This window comes from Numenius arquata, chromosome 4 (assembly GCF_964106895.1).
Source record: "Numenius arquata chromosome 4, bNumArq3.hap1.1, whole genome shotgun sequence".
In the NCBI taxonomy this organism is placed as follows: domain Eukaryota; kingdom Metazoa; phylum Chordata; class Aves; order Charadriiformes; family Scolopacidae; genus Numenius; species Numenius arquata.
Window position 1 is genome coordinate 60212775 of NC_133579.1, and position 21361 is coordinate 60234135.

At 40.7% G+C, this 21361-nt stretch overlaps 1 protein-coding gene across 2 annotated transcripts in view; it reads left to right on the top strand.

Annotated features, from left to right (window-relative positions):
• Window positions 1-21361, top strand: part of FARS2 (phenylalanyl-tRNA synthetase 2, mitochondrial) — a 254374-nt gene that overhangs the window by 77443 nt on the left and 155570 nt on the right. For both annotated transcript variants that reach the window (XM_074146312.1, XM_074146313.1), the window contains exon 5: window positions 1129-1260. In XM_074146312.1, the coding sequence (XP_074002413.1) occupies window positions 1129-1260 (132 nt within the window). The remainder of the gene's footprint in view (window positions 1-1128; window positions 1261-21361) is intronic.

Genomic DNA, 21361 nt, shown 5'->3' on the forward strand with positions numbered 1-21361 from the left:
CATGCAATTTCATGTTTTAAGTTCCTTTTATGAAACAAACCAAAAAAAAGCCTGCAAATCAAACCAGTGGTGTTAACAGTTACCATCACCCAAACAACCTTTTCTGTACTCCTTATTTTCAAAACTGGACCTGCTTGGTTGTTAATGATCCTAATGCTCATTAGCATTTGGCTTAGCTGAAGGGGAAGATGGGCTTGGGGTTAAGCATTAGCCCACAGAATTCGCAGTTCAGTTCTCTTTTGAGTTTTTACGATTCTTCTCCTAATGGCTAGAAAAAATTCTGTAGCGAAACGAAGCTTGTGTAAATGCTTACAAGAACTAAAACTCATCAAATATAATGAGGGCCTTGACAACACCTCTACTTTTGGCGGCACCGTAGACCTTGCCCTCTTCTGGCTCCGCTGCTCTGAGATGCCAGGGGTTTCCTAGCTCTGTGCCGTGGTACTTGCAGAGGGGCTGAGCTGGGGAGGAGAGAAAGTTACCCAGTGACGCCTTTCTCTTACATTTCACATCCATACAAAGTGAAACTATTGTCTCCTGGGTCGAGAGTACACCATGTGTGTTGCTATATAGCATACCTTACATGTACAACTCTGTGTATATATGTTTATATTTGTGTGTATTAATATCTATTTTTAGCTCTCATATTTAACATGCACAGAAAGAATAGCTTTGTATTTTAAATAGGTTCTGATGGAAAAAAGTACTTGCCTAGCTGATCCATAAAACACTAACCAAAAATTAAAGACTTAGCTTTTCCTCTGAGGAGCGGTTAGTCATTTCCTGGTGCAAAGAATAACAAAATTACTGACTTTCCTATGATCTTGGCTCATTTTTGTTCGATGCCAGGTGGTTGCTAGAGTTTGACAAATGATTGATTTGGTTTCAAAAGGTGCTTGAATTGCACAAAGCGTTTTTCATATTAGAAAAGACATGGTCATTTTTTTCCACAAGTTTTAAGATTTATCACCTTGCACAAGTGTTGTAAATTAGTTTGTTTGCTATTTATTTTCTCTGGATTGCTGTAATTGGTGTCATTAGTTGAAGGGCAAGTTTTACAGATGGTTAGAGGGATGGCCTTTTAAGCATACGCCCTTCATATTATTTATTTTTTAAACACTGCTACAGGACTGCAAGTCAGATGGGTAGACTGCTACTTCCCGTTTACTCACCCTTCCTTTGAGATGGAGATCAACTTCCAAGGAGAATGGATGGAGGTCCTGGGCTGCGGGGTCATGGAGCAACAGCTAGTTAACTCAGGTACTGAAATGCCTTTACTTCATTGACGCCTCTATTAGCAAACACTTCCAGTGCAATCAACTTCACAGTCTGAAATGCCCCCTTCTCCCCTGGTGAGCGCAGACATCTCTGTTCGAGGCAGCCACCACAAATAGTCCTGAGGTGGAATGCAGCCCTTGCATGCTGTGATTTGAGTGCAGTGATTGAGCAAGCAATCTGGAGCCTGCAAACAGAAAGCTTGCCTTTTATTTTGTGTAGTAAGTAAACAGACAGATGTCAGCTTTAAAAGAGAAGCTGATGAATTAAGGTATGCCTTTTTCTCTCTTCCAAGAGAAGTCAAGTGCATTCATAGTTATGATTTAAAAGTATCACCAGCAAATAACATTCCCTAATATTTGGAATATCAGAGTACTCCTCTATCTCTGAAGTGTAGAAGAAGGAATTTAATGTCTTTCATATTGCTATTTGGTTGCTGGGTAAATGGTAGGTTGCTTTTTCGTTTTGTTTTGTTTTGTTGTTTTTTTCTTTTGTCCTCAGAATGGTTATTTATGAGGTTGTAAACTGCATTAAGAGCAACATCATTTGTTTTAATTGGAAATATTACAGAGCAATGTCAGCTGATGATTTTACTTTCTAAAACTTACGTGTAAGTCCAAAGGAAGGAGAGGAAAAAATGGTGATTTTTTTTTTTTCTGTTTTTTTTTTTTTCATATTGAGAATTTTACATGCTTCCTTTCATTAGCTGAGCATAAGCAATTCTTTATAAGCACAGGGAAGACTGCATGTGATCAGACCTCTGTCATTCAGTGTCTTCCAGTACTATTAGATATGGGAGCCTTTTGGAATATGATCCATTGAATTCTCACAAGTGTGCTTTCAGATAGACAAGTTATACTCAATAGATTTTTTTGCAGCTGGTTTCCTAAGCTATTGTTGTACTTTAATGTGCTCTAAATTCTTTCTGTTGAAGTCCAAGTACGATAACTATGAATGGCTCAATTTTGGCCCCAGTTACTTGGCACAGCTTGTTTTCTTCAAAGTTTGTGTGTATTTTAATGTGATCATTTTCCTTTTAAAAGATGAATCCTTTGCCACAGTTTCTTCCTGGTGGAATGGTTTATGTCAATGTTCTTTCTTGGGTTATCATGTTCATGGTGTACTAAACATAACACATGTTCTGATAAGCCTCAGAAGTGAAAGACTACTGTGTGATATTATTTCCATGAGATATAACACACTAGTGGCCGGGCTTTCTTCTTGAAAACTTCTATGTTGCTGAATTCTTATGTTTAGGTTCCTTCAGTGTGTGTGAGAGAGAAGCTAAACTGTGGGCTCGAAGAAATTACTTTATATATGTGTGTGTATTTGAATGACTGTGCATGAAACACCAATGGGCAGGTTTCTCCATCAGTCAAAATTTTCAGTATAATCTGTCTCAGCTTTTTCACCTTTCTGAATTACCATCTTCAAAATCATATCATCTTTGCACCAAAACTCTCTCAACTATTTATTGCAATTCTAATCTTGTAAGAACTCATGAATTTAGTAACTGAGGTCTAATTTTTGAATGACCTTTAAACTTGTATTATTAATTAAAACAAATAAGCAAAAAGAGATTCACTTTATTAGCAAGATATTTTAGAGGGTTCAAAGTCTGTTATGGAAGTGCCAATAATTTTTTCACTTTATTTACAGAGAATTGTGCTTTATGTAGCCATGGTTTTGGTTTTTTGCTCCCTGCAGTAGCTCTGCAGAAACACTTGGCTACAAAAGCTGAGGTTAATGTATCTCAGTGTGATTTTTGTTGAAGCATTGGAATTTGTTTACCAAAAATGAGGAAAAAAATTGTGTTGGCTAGCAATTAACTTATTTGGTTTAAAGTAATGATGAGGACAAGGTAGTTCACATTTTCAGTCGGGTAGGGAGTTAAACACCACTCTTCCCTGCCTGCTGCTGCTCCGAGTATTCTTTTCTTTAATCCTCTTATTGCAATGATTTAAACCCCAGTAGGTTCCTGGCATGCCAACTTGCATCTATTTATGGTGAAGCCAAGTTTGCTATTACTAGCCCATGGTTTTGGGGTTTTTTTTAGTGTGTTATGGCAGAAATCTGCCTTTGCTCAAAACTGAAAATCCACAAGTCCAGGAAGGAGATTCTCTATGGAGAAGGATGAAGGTGAAAATTTTCTTTCCTTCTTCTTTCATCTTTTTTTTGCTAGCAGATCTTCCAAAACCATCCCACATTTGAACAGCAGTGGTTTTTTAATAGTTTCTTTAGGATTTGGGGGTTTTTTTTTGTTTTCTTGGGGTTTTGGGTTGGTTTTTTTTTGGTGGGTTTTTTTTTGTTTGTTTCGTTTTTGTTTTGTTTTGTTTTTTTTACCTTCAGAGTATTGTTAATGCGTCCAGTACCCACAAGCAATAGATGTTACTTATTACTCTGGTCCCATGCCCCTAAATCTCTTTGAAACACCAAAGTTTTAGATTTAAAGCATTCTATTTTGAATAAGTGCAGATAGGAAGGAACAGGATCTTCATTAAACTTGGGAAGATTTGTGACTTCCCAATAGCTCTATCCTTGCGCCTTTTGTTCGGAATACTGCCTCTTCATTTTTATTGGAGGTTGCATTGTTTTCAGTCAATGGAGATTTCCAAGTAAAAGAAACTGAAGTGAACTACTCAGAAAAACACTAGATTGTGGGACTGGGGGAGTTTTTGGTTGGGTTTTGGTTGGGTTTTTTTTCTGTTTGTCCGCACTATTTGTTCACTGATAACAAAATTCTTTAACCACGGATAACTATCCCATTGCCCAACAGGAAAGCATCACACCTCAGAAGCCTGGCTCACCACAGACCTACTTCCTCTGAAGAGGGAGTAAATGCTGGTGCCTAAACCTAGATGCTTTGTCTCTGTCCTTTGTCAGGTGTCTAGAATTGGCACTGCAAACTTCCCATTCCTGTCTCAGTCTCTTCAAGGGCTCTACCAAAAACCAACTCAGTAGGACTGAATGAAAAGAGAAATGTTACTCATCTTTTGGCTGGCTAAGCTGGTGCTGGAGGAATATTTCACTCTCGATGTGCCAGTTCGCCAGGCAAATGCAGATCTTTTCATGGTGTATTGCACAAAAACTGGAGAAGAAACTGATGAGTTTGCAGAAATTTCAATTTTAAAAATATGGTCCATGACATTACTAGTAACTTGTGGATTTGGATTTTTGTTTTATGGGTATTTTTACTTGATATTGACTATTAAAATACATGTTTCTGAAGTGTAATGTTTGCTGGCAAGCATTGCTTTTCCTTCCTAACAAAATATTTTCCTAAGGGGAAGGACAAGAGCTTTTACCTTCAAAATCCTCCAGTCCTTTTGTTTTGTGTGTTATTGGTTGAATAGAAAAGCCTGGTGTGTGAGGCAATCAGAAACAGGCACTCAAAGCAGAAGTTGGATGTGAATGGTTACTTACAGTGGTTATAATTTAAATAGTCTGGATGCTTCTGCACAGATGTGGAGGAACTGAATAAGCCTTGTGGAGGGTTGAAAAGACAAGGTCCATGCCGCAAAGAGGCTGGGACATTAGCCCTAAGTCGCTGTTTCTTTACATTGGCAGAAGTTTCTATTGGACTGGCAGGTCTTGTAATGACAACTCCTCACCCAGCATAACCTCACTATAGCTCCTTAGAGAGTAACCTCCTCATGCAGCCAGTTTTGATAGTATTTACAGATCATATTAAGACTTTTTTTTAGTCTTAAGTGAAGAATTCTATTGTAGCTTTAATTCCCTCTCCAGTCAGTGTTAAATTTGTTGAGTTTTTAGGATAATACCCTATTGAATTTTTTCTGATGCCCTCTGTTGTTTTGGAAGGAGCCTTTCTTTGATTTCACTCTTAAATAGAATGTAATACAGGTATTTAGTACATGTAAATAGAAATATAATGGCTATATGGAAGAATTGTCAAATCTGCTCAAGTATATTGGTAGTACTCGTCGTCACTTTCTTTCTTACTCTACTCTTTTTCCTTTTGAGGTCTCTGAAGAGTCTCTGTAGCCTTTTTTTTTTTTTTTTTTTTTTTTTTCTCCCTTCATGCTTCTTAACAAGCTATGTTTCCAGTTTCTGACGTAAATCTCCAGAGCACAGGTGTGATAACGCAGATATGAGAGGCAACAGAACAGCACGTCTTGTTGCAACTCATTGCTTTATCGTGCATGGACTTCCATAGTGCAATCTCAACTTTCACATTCTTAAGATGTTAAACCAGCTCAGGATTTACCCAGCGAGGGACAGCCAGCCTTGTTCTTAGTCACTCACTGGGTAATGGGGATGATCCAGTCTTTGGAACCATTCAGATTTTTTGTATTAACAGCAAGCAAGGTTTCTGTTGTCTTGGTGTGTGGATAAGAAAATACAGTTTGATAAAGGCTGTAAGTACCATTTCCATTAAAGCCAATCCAGCTTTTGAATGTTTTAAGAGAGTTGTTTGCATTCAGGAGTCTCCTACTACTAACAAAATGGAGAATATGGTGTTATTTACTATTTTTTAATACTGATAGTTGCTGTTTTTAAAAGAAAAACATATACCCTATGACAGTGTTTTTATATAATTCTTGAAGAAATGTGCATTACTGCAAAGATGCACAGAATTGTATGGAATGATTTTACATGTTCCCCTAAGGATGATGGTGCTAAACTAGGGTAAGTATTTACTGTAATGTCAACGTAGAAGATCACTATTATAATCTAATGTTCAATAAGAAGTATAAAATCTAACTTATTGTACTGTTTAACTTTTCGTTTTTGTGTGCTTTTGTTTTTCATCTTTATCTCTACCTGAATACATAATGTTAATAGGAATGTTATATATGAATATTTTGATACAAAGAAAAGTTATTTCTATTCTGGATAATACTGGGAAAAAAAACCTTTACACTATAATAGCAAGTACTCTCAGTTTTAGGTCAATGATGAGGATACAGGGACAGCTTATGGTTTAGTGGAACTAATATCAGTTAAAAGCACGTAGGTATTTATTTCTGTGCTTCAAGAGTTTGTTATCCAAGATTGGCGAAGGTGGTGGTCATTGATAGGTGCCGAAGTTCCCAGGTCTGAATGGAGTTACTCGATTCAAACCTTTGAATACAGGACGTTGCTTACTCAGAGGCTTCAGTCACATAGAGGTGTTTAGTACCTGTGAAATTGGAAGCAGCTAGGGTGTGATTCTTTACTGATTGAAATCAATGGCAATGTTCTCAGTGCCCAGTGTTGCAGAATACGTTAGCTGGGGACGCAAGCATGAAAATTGGACTAAGGTTTACCCCAAACCCAAGAGACTAAAACCATCAATCATTTAAACAGAAACCAAAACAATCAAAAAACCCCAAACAAACACATACCAACCCCCCAAGCCCAAACCCACAAACAACAAAAACAACCCAACTAGAAAAGATAATTCTGTCATTTTTGGGGAAGCCTTCTCAAGATGTTTTTGAACTCCTGAGATACACAGGAAAATAACCTAAGGGTGGCACAAAGCAAAGTCCAGGACATGCCTGTATTTCTGTATCATGACTATCCCAATCAAGTGCCTAAAGATGAGTAGAACATACTGCCTGCTATTCCCTGATACAATCCTGCAGCTGTCTGTTTCCTGAGCTGAAAATGGTATGTTTGTTTTCAGCAGTCATTGAGGAACTTTCTTCCATTCATTTGTTGAAGTTGTTTTGAGTCCCTGTAGACGTTAGCTATCTGCAGAGTCTTGTAGCAAGAAACTGCATAACTTAACTTGCGTGAGGAATCACTTCCTTTTTGTTTTGACCAAGTCAGAGTTACAGTTAGAGCTCCTCTCATGCAAGAAGAGACAGTAAGTAGCTATTTCTTTTTCCATGTTTAAGCCACTCGGGATTTGTTTAGATCTCAATTGTAACTGAGATGTCACTGACTTTTTTCCCGGCCGAAAGGTCCTTGTCAAACAGTCGCTCCCTGTGATTTTGTACTCTGGCATAAAGACATTGCCTTCTCTTTTCCTTTTCTGAAAATTCTTAATATTCATTTTGCTCTGTTGACCTTTAATGAGCCTTGAGTTGAAAAATGAAGGGAGGTTTTGGTACGATGACTGCCGGAGATGATTGCTTTTGATCACTGGCTGGTGGTTTGAAACATCCTGGCACACAGCCAGCCGTCCAGCTCTGGGTGGGAGCTCAGGTTGAGGTCTCGTTTCCTCAGATTATGAATCGTGAAGTCAGCTGTATTTAGGCTACGAGTAAGAAGAGTTGGTAAGACTTTCCTGCTGTATGTAGATTTTTCTACCTTTGACATCAGAAAGCAACACTGATATTTACAGTCTTAAGAAATCCATTTTATTTTATTATTTTTGCTTGTCAGCTTGAATGTAGTAGGGAATGGTGTAGGGGTCTGGAAGAGGAAATGTCAGCTTTCCAGCATGAACAGTAGGAGATTGTCATGGTGTTAGCAAGGAAATGAGCAGGCACTGGGCTTTCAGTAAGGCTATAGAGGAAACTTTTTGTCAACAGTTTGCTTACAATTATAATTTTAAAAGTTGCTGGGCAATCTTGGTCTTCTAATTGTGTGTGCTATCCTGAATTTATAGCAAAGGTCATTCTCCTGGTACTGTATTTCTTGTTAGTTTTGTGTGTACTTCTAATGAAGAAAAAATTGCTAACCTGTCTAAGCATCTTCATTAATACTGTTCAACACGATAAAAGGAGTTTGCCATAACTTCTGCAAATCCTTACTTTTGTTTTAAAAGGTGGAAGCTTATTTGTCATGAGTGTATGCTCCTTGGTGAAACTTCATTCTTGAAGTGTGTCTTTCCTATTTGGAAGCCCTTTTACAGATCAGTTGCAGGACTTATTTCCAAAATTTAAATAGTACTTGGCCCAGGGCTGCCACCTTCAGCCAAATATAAGTCCTAACATATAAAACTTATTTGGCTTCAATGCTACAGTAAATAAATCTTTCTTTACTCATTTATTGAAGATCATTAAAATTATTGCCTGAGGGGAAGTAACAATTTTAAGTTCTTAATTTGTCCATTCCTTTTTGTTCTGTTTCTGGCAAAAGGATTATCAGTTTGGACAGTTCTCCACGGCAGCAGATTAGTAGTTAACATAAAAATTATGTCAATGTTACCTTGCAGACACAGGACTGTTTGGGGTTTTTTTGTTTGTTTGTTTGTTTTAATTTATGAATATGTTCTTAAATCAAATTTTAGTTATGGGTGGGCTAGGTTCATATATCAAGCAGCAGGGGGTGTTTTGGGGAAAGAGAAATTTAATATCTTTCATCTAGCAGGTTTTTTTCCTGCTCAGCTCTTGCCTGGTAAATTACATTAAAATGTGGGAGCAGATGGTGCATGTGGCTTAAATAGTATGCAGACCCATGTTCTGTCTGTGCTAACGGCTCTCTTTGGGGACCTTGAAATAGTTAACGCAGTATGTATCTATATGGATATAGTGTATAAGGGTAAATATAATGCATTTAAAATGCATTCCTGCAACTCTTCAAGGTGAAATTAAAGTTAGAGAGGTATTGGTGTCTTGAGCACCTGGGGCCTCCCAAGAACACGAGGTAAAACTGTTGGATGGGCTGGTTCTCCCCACACAGTACATCCAAAGCATTTCAAGCCTGCTGTGTAAGCTCCGCAGCTCCCCATCACAAACTTCCCAAGGGTTAAAATCTGTTCTTTTTAGGTCACTGTCTGTCTCCTGTGTGACCACATCATGGCAGTACCTTGACTTCTCCCATCCTTTCCTGTGCTTATTCTCCTGAAACTGTTAGGAGATAGCGAAGTGTTGTCGTTCTTTTATGGACTGGAACTAAAGTGCACAGGAAGCTGACACACATACACACACACACTGCAGACAAAGACTTTAGCTGCCTTAGTTAAAGTTAGCTTTCCTACATTCCTTACATACTAAATAGAAAAAGAAGGGCTTCCAGTGTGTTTTGAATATATGGAGCTCGTTTCCTGGATGAGTCTGCTGGGTGGCCTCTTTCTATGACTGGCTGCAGGGGGAGCCTGGTCTCCTAAATTAGGCAGATACCTGAAGGTTAAGCGAATATCCCACAAAGAGACAATGTCTGAGATTAAATGAAATTAATCAGAAATTAGGAAGCATCTGAGTTTGAGTGACTTCCCAAGTGTCTCAGAAGTTGTCAGTAGCAGTAAGTGGAGTTGAATTCAAGCTTTATGTCTCAGCTTCTGGGTCACCTTTGTCTCAATTCATCCTCGTGACTTACATATGCACAAACTTACATATACATATATATGTGTGTGTGTATGTATAAAAATAAACACAGAGTGAGACAAATAAGACAAATCAGTGACCAAATAAATACAGAGTGAGACAAATTTGGCCTATTTTGGTTTGTGTGTTTGTGGTTTTCTCCCCCTTCCTCCCCCCCCAGCCCCCAGTGTAAACAGAAAAACTGACTATCACAGCTGGCTAATTTGAGAGACACTGTTGAGCTGGCAGCCACTGAAATTTTGCTTTGGCCAGTCAAACATAGAGCTGGTGTGGAGTTGGGGGCTTTCAGAGAAAGATGCGATTGAATTTTTACCTGTGTTCTGCAGCATTTCATATAGATACCCACAAATGTATGTATGTACATGGCACATACAGAGAAATGTGTATCTCAATCAATACTGACCAGTTTAAAAGGGAACAAGTAATAGGGCAGAGGACATGATTTTCCCTAAAAATCTGTGGTGACCCAGCCTGTCTGTACAAGGAGAGGAGCTGTGATTGTGAACACCTGGGTGGCTACCAGCAAAACAGTTAAGCGTGTGCTTGATTTTTAACATTTAAATAGTTCATATAAGGGCCTAGACATGTAAGTTGAAGGATGCGGGGGAAACAACACAGTAATTAGCTGCTTTTAGTTGACTACCGCATCTCTGCTGTAAAGGAATTGCCCATAGCCAATGACAGCAGAAATATCAGCTGCTTTCTCAGCATCTTTGGACTAACCATTAATGCCAGCCTCCTTTGTGACTGCAAGCCTAAGTGATGGTTTGCTAGGCATCCCAGACCAGCAAAGGGAATAGATACAGCACTGCTACATATTTACACGTGAGCTGGGCCATAGCTTGTGCTTTAAGTTTTGGCAGGATTAGATCTGGACTCTCAGGACATCGGAGGCTCAAGTTTCTAAAGAGCATTTATTTTTAAATTGGGATGACTCTTATATATGAAAGCTATTTCTTCTATCTCCTTTCATCCCAGTCAAAGAAGAAATTGGGGAGTTAGTTTGGATGAATATTGTCTTTTGGGTTTGATTTTGTTTGGGTTTCTTTTGAACAGACTGGAAGGAAATCTTTGTCTTGCCTTAATAAGTAAGCCAAAACACAGAAATGAGTTGCACAGAGCTTATGCTCCAGTCAATCAAATGGCACACTGTTTTATTTATTATTTGTTTCTCTTGTTCTGTTACCGGTGGCTACACCACCAGGTATGATGTGTGTATTGTGTTATGAAGTTATACCTTTCCTCCGCCCTTCCCTTTTCCATGTCGAGATAATTTGCCTGTTGTCTCTTACTTCATTTACAGCTCTGTTTTTAAAACTGGTTTTTCATCAAGTTTTTCATCCAGGAGGAACCCATAAAATTTTTGAAATGTTGCTTTCTCTGATTTTATTACCTTTGACAGATTCATTATGTATGTTAGAGCTGGTGTTCTTCAAAAGAATTAATAGAAGCTTACTCCCAATCTATGTGTGTTTGTGTAGAATGAACAAATACAGTATTCCGTTTTATGACAATTCTATTACACCTATTTCTGGGAAATGTGTTATTTATTTACAGGGGTATTTTGTGGGAGAATAAGTGTAGGATTGAATCTTGAAGTTAGAAGATATTATAGAACTTGGACGGCCATTTGAGGATGTAGCTCCAAATGATTTTGCCAGCTGAGTGTTAGAGTAGTACTGTCAATGGATTTAGAGGATAATTTCCTTTTCATGGTGCAAGACTACATTTTTAGTTGGAATATATGTTCTTTATCTTCACAATTTAGGAATCTACTTTGTCTTCATTCTTCATTTTCTCCTGCACAAAAACATCTGCGAAAAAAGGTTAACTCAATCTAACACTAACCTTGAAACCAGCAAGAGTGGTTATTTGACTGACTGATATGTCTTTCCATCCAGCAAATGAAAGCTTCTCCGTAGCATACACGAGGCTGATTTTAGTCCTTTTGGAATCTGAAAAAAAAAAAAGGTGGGAAAATGCACAGTCACATCTTCCAGAAGTTCCTACCGCCTTTGAAGCAGTTTGCCCGTGTGTGTATTGCCTCTCCTTCCCTTTTTTTTTTTTTAATCAAAACTAAATTAAGGGTTTAGTAATTCACTATGATTTGTCTCCTTGGGATCCAGCAGGAGGACTAGAGCACCACACACAAGAGAAGACTAAATAATGATAGATGTAGTTTATTAAGCAGTTCCCAAGTAAAAGAAAGTGCTACTCTCAAAAACCTTGAAGAGCAACAACTTATAGCACAGAGAAGGTGTTTCCCTTGGCTTTATTTATGCAAATGAAAATACAGCTAAATAATACTATTGAATTACTACACTGTTACGTGATGAATGCCGAATGTTTTTAATCAGCCAGGAGTTGGTCCAATGAGCCTAATACAATTCCTCATCAGGCTAGGATACCCTGCGGGTTTTTTTGTTGTGTTGCAATATTCATTTTTGCTGTTTCCAGGACATTTATCAGGGCTACCCAGCTGAGGGTAGAGAGGAGATTTTACAGGCCTGTCTCTAACTGTTCTGGACTCTGCTACACAAAGTTCAGTTGTGATAGTTTCAGTTCAGCCAAGATTAGATCAAGCATTTTGGGAAGTATTCCTCTTCATGAGACTGAAAATCCAAACTTGATTTCTCATTGCTGAAAGGGGAGGTTTTGGTTAGGATTTTTCTATGGTACATCATTTCTTGTCTTTCAGCGTTGGTGAGAGGAATGGGTGAATGCAGATCCCCTGCATGACTGCTGAAGTTGAACACGCGCCTCTCCCCTGCTCTGCTATTGTATTAAGAAAATAAAAAACCGGTGGTAGTGTATGGGTGGTCAGTCTTCCCAGCTCCATACCATTTATCAAAGTTTCCAGTTGAGTCGTAAGACCTGTCTTTAGAGGGCAATAAGTGGGGAAGGGAAACCTGAGCATGTCACGTAGTTGACGGAAAGCGGTATCTTTCCAGTAATGATGGCAGTTGTGGCAGTGGTCCAGGCTGACTGAGCCAGTGGCACCAGCCTCTCATGGCTCATTTCGGCCGGAGGCTGAGATGATCAGATTGCCCAGCTGTCCATGTGCCAGTGCACAGTGATCCATTGCTGACCACGTGGGCCAGCCTTGGCTGGGGACCTTTGTTTGAATGGCATGTAAGCAAACACAGAACAGCTCAAGAGCCGGAGTTTGGCCACTGCTTCTCTGTTATTACTGCCTGCCAACAGAATAACCTTTCATGTTATTATAAACACTAGCTTCGTGAAAGTATACAAGTGAGCTCCACTGGTGCCATTTTGGCTTGTATTACAAAGAATAACTTAGCTTTGGTTTTGCTTGAGCTTCATCTTCAGATATCCAGATTTGCTTTCCTGTTCAGTGTTCATGAACAGGCAGTGTCTATGAGCAGCAGAGGGGATAAAACCTACAACACAGAAATAAAAAGGTGAATTCAGAAGGAGGTGATTGTGCTGTGGTGGATAATCATCTTTCCAGAAGGAAGGAGAGGCTCTAGAACAGGTTAGAGCACCACTCTGTGCTGCTGGAAGGCATCTGCAGCCCAGCTACAGAGAGAAGACAGCCCGTTCCAGGCAGCGTACCAGCCGGTTTTGAACGGGATCTACTGCGGCACCTGAAATGAACCAGGGAAAAATGCCAACCTTTATTAACACTTTTGCTCCATGTAAATAACAGTGGCAGATTACTAATAGATAATAAAGCAATGTCTCCTTTTTCCTGAACAGAATGGATGCCATAAATCATGTAGTTTGATGACTATGCAGTGAACATCAGTAATAACTTTGGTCCTAAATATTCTGGCCAAGTCCCAGGAAACTTTTGTACGTAACAATAAATAGAATTTAAGAGGTCACCGTGGAAGTCGTCTCGTACCTATTTTCTTTTTGGCCAAATGGAGAGTAGATGGGGAAAAGGGCTTGTTTGTTTCCTTGCTTTTGAGGAGATTTTGATTATTTAAAAACTTCAGCTGAATTCTTGAAAAAACTGGCAAGCTCTCTATTCTCTGGGTCAAAATGTTGGCTTTATCAAGAAAAAAGAAGAAAAAAAAATCCCAACAAAAAGCCCATAAGCTGGTGGCTACAGTTTTAGAGCTCTTCAGCTCTTCACCCTGCAATGGGCAATAACTTTTATCTCTTCTTTATCTTAAAATTGTGAGAAGACAGGAAAAAGTAACAGAAGAATGTTTCTTCCAGCCACGAAGTTGATTTGCTCATTCAAAAGTATCAGTCTTCTTTATGCTAGTGACAGAGGTTGTCACTGACATTGTAATTCAGAGCTTTTTCCGTTTTAAAAAAAATAATTAAAGTGGACTTGCTGAGTTTTGTTTTAGAACAGTGATTGATGCGAAATAGCAGAGGGGATTACAAGAGAAGAAAAGTTACTAGAATCCATTTAAATAAGGCAAGAGGCTTCAGTTGGGACTTATTCTTTGACTGTATGGGTTGAAAAGTATTCAGCTAATGAATTATTCCAAAAGAAGTAGTACAGTGAGGGGACTCCTTTTCTCATGTTAGTTTAGACTTGCTTAGCATGTTTCAAAAGTGACAGTCAAAGGTAAACTCCTGACTTGGACTCCATTTTTTTTATCTCAGGGAAATATATTCTTAATTCAGTACTACTGCATGGCTCACAGCAGAAACTATAATTGCCAAGATATCTCTGCTACTGTATTAGAACCCATTGTATCACAATCAAGATGGGCAGATTTACTCACTTTTACAAGTGCTAAATTGCTTTCTATTCCTATTGAATAAAAGGTGGTGATCTTAGAAAGGAAAACTGTAGGCTACCTGTATTGGCACTTGCTGCTATTTTTCTTTATTTAATAAGAGCTGGCAGTTCGTTGTATAAAGGAGAGGCTGTTTTCTCCAGAGTTCTCTGCCCATGGTGGGCAGATTGTTCTGTGTCTGCCTTCTTGTGGTTATCTATTTATATATTTGTATGGTTACTTGCCATCTGAGGTTCTGGCCATGTTCAGAAGAGATTTAATAGCTTAACTGGATTGTAGCTCTTGCACATCATAGACACACGAGCAGTAGGAACAAAGAAAGTGTGCGTTTACTAGAGCCACTCCAGAACGGGAAGCTGGAGTTAACTTAAGCCATCTGAAGAAGCACTTAATTGTAGTTTTAAACTACTTACAGTTGTTTTAAACAAAAGTTATTTTCCTATGTTGCTATGGGCTTTTGCACATCAGTAGTGAAGTGGAGCAGACTGTGCATAAGCATTTGCTGTGTTCTGCATGTGGCTGATTGGAGGAGCTGTAAGCAAACAGTAGACAAATGTTGTAGCATCCTCTGTAGATTTCCTAAGTTATTCTATGCTGTGTATGTGGGTTTTTTGGTTGTATAATAGTACCCAGGTGATGAGTATGATACACTGGTGAGTATTTGGGTGTCTTTGAATGTGAACCTGTGAGCTGCTGTCCTAGTGGGACAAGGAGCAAGCTGCTGCTTTGTTTTGGCAGCATGTGATGCTGAGAGGAGTTGCTTCTAGCTCAAAAAAGTATAATTTGTGCTGTTTCTGTTTTTCTACTGTTAATCAATACAAAATAATCTCAGTAGAAGCCAACCTGTACATCCTGGGATGGAGAGAAAGAGGCACTCAATATTATATAACTGTAATTCAGTGAAAAGCAAATAAAATTATTTTTGTGGTGCCCCATCAGTAGTTCTGTATTTGTCATTTTTGTGGCTGTCACAGAAGCACTCAGTCTTAAAAACCGGGAAGGGAGAGTATGGGAGTATGAAAGATCATCAGTGGGCCTAATTTTTACATACATATGACTGGTAACTAGTTGGTTTTTTGGTTTGGTGATTTGTTGGGGTTTTTTTTGGTTATGTTACAGACCATTCGTAAACAATGGCATCACCTTGGAGTTTTCTACCGGATGCTTTTAAGAAAATTGTATTTAAAAACCAAGGGAGTGCAATTAGAAAATGAGACGGATGGAAACTTGGGTCATCCTAAACCAAGTTTAGGAGCCGTTGCAGGATTAGTGCAACCAGTCAGTTCCTATAGACCTCCATGGGCTTTCTGATGTTAGGCAGAGAATGGTCTCACATTCTTGCCTCTTCTTCATGGGTCAATAATTAGATCAAACTTTTTTAATAGCTGTCAGAGACCTTCGCTCTTCTGTTGTTCTTCATTAAATTGGCCATCAGATTTAAAAGTTTTCAGGGGAAGGGAAGGAACAGCAGCCACTTGCAACAAGCATGCCCAGAGTGTGAGATCAGGTTGGTGGTGTTTTCATAGACTAAATTAACATAATCATGCTTAGAAGTGGAAGCACAGTTGCAAAAAGAAAATGCACATCCTTCACTTATTTTCAACAGACAGCCTCTTGTCTTCTGTGTTTCCACCACACCTGCAGGTGTAATACTCAGCAGTAAGAGAAAATCATTAATTCTTTCCTTGAAAGGCTCAACTTTGAAAAAGCCAGTGTTCCCCTACGATGACCTTCTTGCTGCCTTATGATACTCTGCAGGAAGAGAAAATCAGCAACTCTTCCCTTGAAAGGCTTGAATTTGAAAAGCTGGAGTTCCCCCTACAGTGACCTTTTTGCTGCTTTACTCCCATCTCCCTTTCATTATCTCTCTTCTCATGGGGCTTGAAGAAAAATGCGTACACCTTAAGTTAGGGAAAAGCTTTGTGACTGTACAATTCACAGGTGGAGTTTAAGGAAGGTGAACTAAGGGGCACCGAATCTGTAATTTCTTTTATGTGTTCCGCACGCTTGTGCAATACAGAACTGGCAGGGCCTTCCGGGGATCCCTGGAGACACCCAAAAGGCTTCGTAGCAGAAGGGAGTAATTGCAGCAAGTATGCTGGCAGCTGCAGGACAACCCCAAGATGATTTTCAAACCACAGCTGAGGAAACTGTGTCAAGGAAGTGTGACAGTAAGGGGGATGTCTGCATGAGCTCATCAGCCCTTTTCTCCACTACCTGTGGAAATCTTGTGCAAGACACTGAATTTGGAGGGCTAGGGTTTGTCCAAGGTATTCCTTTACTCATGGTTCTGGATGTATGCCTTCAGCAGGAAAGGTGTTTGGCAAGTGACTGAAGGCCTCTCTCGGGGGTCTGTGACCTGCTCCACTGACTTTGATTGTCTTGCTCAACTCCCAGCCTGTTTTTGTAGAATGACAGTTTTAGTTTGGATAATCCGGTGTATGGACTTGCTTGCCATGTCTGCAGGGATGTGAAATGGAAGCTGAAGTCTTCCTCTGGGAGAGCAGAAAAGCATGATGAGGAGTCACAATGAGGCTAAGGGTGGTATTAGAGTAAAATGCTGTATTAGGAATAAGTATGAGGAATTGAGCGCTGGTGAAAATGGGGAGTGAAAAAGAGTGGCTGTTTCTTGAAAGCTGAAGTTTAAGACACAGTAGCAGCTGGAACTGGAACAGAGGAAAGGACTGAGGAATCACACTGTCTTTTTTATTTTAGTTTGGGACATGTCAACTGAAGAACCTCAACTGAAGGGAAGCTGTAAAGTCTGATGGCTCAAAAGGCGTATATGGAAGACCAGTGTTTTCCCAAGACCTTGAGTTCCTCTTCCACTATTCCTTAGCCTTACTAAACTTCAAGCTTCCTGCAGTGGAGTCCTACCTAACTCAAAAACTCTTTGCTCACTCTGGGCCATCATGCAAATACCCTTGAGATGTGATGCTTTGGCACCAATCCAGACTTGGATCACTTGTTGTAGGCTTGATTAGTAGTTGCAAAATGCTGTCATACCTACTGAGATGGAAGTCAATCAGTGAGTGCAAAGTAGCCTGGGTGTCAGTAAGTGCAGTAGTTGGTAGAACTAGAGTTGCCCAGCCTTGGATTTTAGTGAGGAGTAAGTAACCCAAGGCATAGTTGTCAGCGGTGGCTTGTAAGCAGATGTCAAGTGATGTGCAGTTAGGGCTGGCATAACATTGGGAGTATGGACTTCTGAGAGAGGCACAGCCTCTGACTCCTGCGAGATGCAAAACCAAGCAGGCCATAGGAAGAGCTGTCTGAGGTGGCAGCAAGATGCTAATGAGAGGGTTACTGACAGCATCTTGTCTCTTTGAAAGGTAGCATCATCCAGCCTCTGACGAATATCTACCAGCATGCTTCGTATGGGATGGAAAATACAAACTGGTATGCTGCCCTTCTTAAGTGGACAGCATTGCTTACTTCAGGTATTGGTGATAGCTGATAGAGCTGCTCCTCCAGCAAAAACGGCTAGTGGATGCTGTGATTCCAGAGGAAGAGCACCTCTGCCGTGAGGCTGTGGGGTTTTGTAGTTAATGCTATTAACTGCATCAGTGCAAGGAGCTTCCAAAAAGGGATTACTGTTCTTGAGCATATACTGAGCAAATAAAAAGCACAAAAAAATCCCCACTGCAGAGCTCACAAAAACTGGTGCTGCTGTGGCAAGTAATGGACAAACAAACTAGCAAGTGTAGGAAAAATGGATGTAAGTTGTTGTCTTGGGCTTCCTAACTAAGCTAGTAGCCTTCTGAGTGTTCCTGGCCACAGTGCTGTCAGGCTGCCCACAATAATGTCCCTGCTTCGGTGCTGCCCACGGGCTGCACTGCAGCTACGCAAATGAGACCTTTGCTGGGCATTATTTCATAAGTACATTTTTATATTATTCTTTTTACTGACTTGAAGATAAAGATATATGCTGACAAGGCTCATGCTGAAGAGTTCTGCTTTAGCGCTCTGATCAAAATTTAGGATTGTTGTCTACCATACAAACTCATCTTGAGAGGTATCCAACTTGAACAGTTCCAGAATCCATTTGTCATTGTTGCTTAGAAGCATTTGATGTTTTTGATGCATTTTCAATCGCTGCTTATAGCACTCTGTAATGTTTTCAGGGCACTTGGCTCGGTGGCTGCGGTCCTTTGCTGCATAGGTGTTTTTTTTTTTTTATTCTGCGTAAAACACTCCCTGCTTGCAGCAGCTGTGACTTGTGCCCATCAAGGTAAAAAGACAGCGTTTTTATTGCTGCTGCAAATCTTTCTACACTGGGTGCTTATAGGTACCTAGCAATACAGCAATCTCAAAGCCAGCAACACTGGTTGCAAAGACTCTGTGGGGGCAAAGTGAGACTAATGCCTATTTCCAGCCCCTCTGGTGAGAACTGCTCGGAGCAGAGAAAACCCCCTCTGTCCTCCCCAGCACGTCAAAATCCGGCAGCTAGCTGCTAATTGCCTTTACAGTGATTCACATGCCATCTGCCATTGCTGGGATCTTTTGTCATCTATGGTAGGCTCTAGGCAGTTCCATAAACTTCATGTGGTTCTTCTGTCAGTGACACCAACTCGATGCAGCATGGTAATAACAGCGACACTGCTACGTGCAGAAATTAATTAAGAAACTATTTACATGTTGTCACCCTTTCTTTTGGCTTTGAGAGGACAGCATTCTCTGGCATAAGGAGAGGAGAAAAAAGCAAGAAGGATTATTTCAGTTGTGTGCCACTAAAGGTTCCCCCACCCTCACAGAAGGCAACTCATGGATGGTGGGAGAGAGCTGTCACAAATAATAAAAGTGCAAAGGATTATTATGTATATGTGTATCACACCTCATCTGCAACCCATGGGCGAGCGGTAGGAGAGCGTGACATCCCTGTGCAGTGGCTGGGGAGGCAGTGGGGGCCCTGCTTGCCAGGAGCCTGGGCAGGGAGAGGTGAAGGTGCTGGTCCTGTCACAACTTATGTAAGGGTTGCATAAGAGAACTGGTTCCGTGACTGTCAGAAACACGCGGGAAGGACGGGATTTTTCCTTCCCTCTGCTTCCTTATTGCTTGAATCAGAAGCTGATTCTGAGATGCTGTTGTTAACTCCTCTGTGTAGCTGGAGATTCTCTCTTCCCCCACTCTGAGAGAGCAGGGGGGCTCCTGCTTTTGTTTAATCCTGCCTTGTTTTGCTCTTAGTTCTTATTTCTCCCCTTCTTTTCTTTTTTCTCCTTTGCCTGCGTTTACATTTTGATACACACTATTGCTGCTACTCTGGCTTGTAATAATTAAATGTTTTATCAGTGTTTTCTAAAGCACCTGGATGATTGCTGAAATGCCACCTTATTTTAAAGTGGTGTCTTCAAAGCAGATATGCTGCAGAATCTCATCTGTTTTTTTCTTTTCCCCATTCAAGCCTTCTTTGAGGATGCTGATATGCATGGTCTACAAGCAGGCACATAAAACAGCTTAATATGTTAATGTGTTAGGAAACAGGGTGGTGAGGGAGAGCGAGAGCACAACATTATCCAATCGGTCCATTCAAAGCTGCAAACTGAATACTGTTTTTCCAGCCACCCAGGTGTACACCGTTGGAGGGTGTTGTACCCCTTACTCAGCGCAGGCTGGCTTGCGTGCCAGTGAATAAATGAATCTGGGAGCAAGAAGTCAGAAAGGCGACTGGGAACGCCAGCCCCCTCATTCCCCAAGCAAGCTTCTTGCCGGCTGGGCTGGGGGTCAGTTAGCTCATTTAGCTTGGATGAGCAATGGTACTTTTGTATAATCCTCACGGCTCCCTCCAAACCACAGTGGCGCTGATCCTTTCTGCTGCTGCAGGGCTGCAGTTTGTTTGGGTTTTTTATTTGGCTTTGAAGCAAGAGAGGAGCTTTTGGCTCGCCTTTTTATTTCTTGTTAAATGCGTGTAATTATTGGAGTCTGGAAAAACGAATGGGGTTTATATGACCTGGTTCGCTGGTGTTGATGAGGTGATTAGAGCAATGCCTCCATCAGCCAGAGGATTCCCGTCGGGCAAGCTTGGTCCCACTGGAGTGGCCTGCCCGACATGGGGGGGGAGCGACACGGGTGATGGTGGGGAGAGCGGGGCTGCAGCCCGCTGCGGCAGATGAGGACCAGCCGTTGCCATGGAGATGGCTAATACAGCTGAAACACGGAGAAAGGGCACTCAATCCATGCAGCACACCAGCTCGATGGAGACTGAATGGAGAACAAGCTGCCTGGAGGATAAGACACCCCCCCGGTCGGCCGTCCCAGATGGAGTTTTAATTTCCTTCCTCTCCCCCCACCCCTTTCACAGTGCTCCTTCCATTAAAGGCAGTCATAGCGAGCCCAGCGCTGCCTCTCCCCTCCCAAAGGCCAGGGGCAGCATATTGATGGCTTTGTAATGGGGAAGAGGGGAGGGGGACGGGGCACGAGGCTTTCATGAAGGAGTGTGCACCACTTGCCACTGGGGTTTTAGTGGGTGTCATGGGATTTGTTTGCAGCATATGCGATGCTGTTAATGATTGAAAAATTACCACAACAATTAGTCATGGATCGCTGATGGCAAGGCCCCCAAACACTGTGGACAATATGATTAAATCCATGTATGTGACAATTAACTCTCCTGCAGGTTTATCCACCAAGGAGATGGGAAGAAGATGGACACACAAAAAAAAGACAGGCGAGAATAATGTGGCAGAATGGACCCGATACAGCTGGCACTATCAATTTTAATCTGACACTGAATTAATCACACTTGGATTAATCCCGTTCTTATTGCACCATTCTGGTTGCCTGTTTATTTATATTCTTCTTCCTTTGTGGGCTACATGGAGGAATGACAGATTAATTCCTGTCCGTTCCATGTTTTTAAATTTAAAAGGCAAATCCTTCAGTCATGCCGTGTTTGAGGTAGTCTGTGGTGCAATTATCTCATAAAAAATGAGCAGAGTCCAGATGCACCATGCCATGAATCCCCTTCTGTATCACAGCTGAGTAACTCTCAATAAATATTTGTTCATCCAATATTCTCGCTGGGTAGATCTAGTACTGCCTGTCTGTCCAGCCATACAGACATGCAGACACACAAGTAATGCTTTGGTTGTGCATTTTTGTTACTATTAGGTAAAATTTGGTGTGTACTCATTAGTGATTCTCATT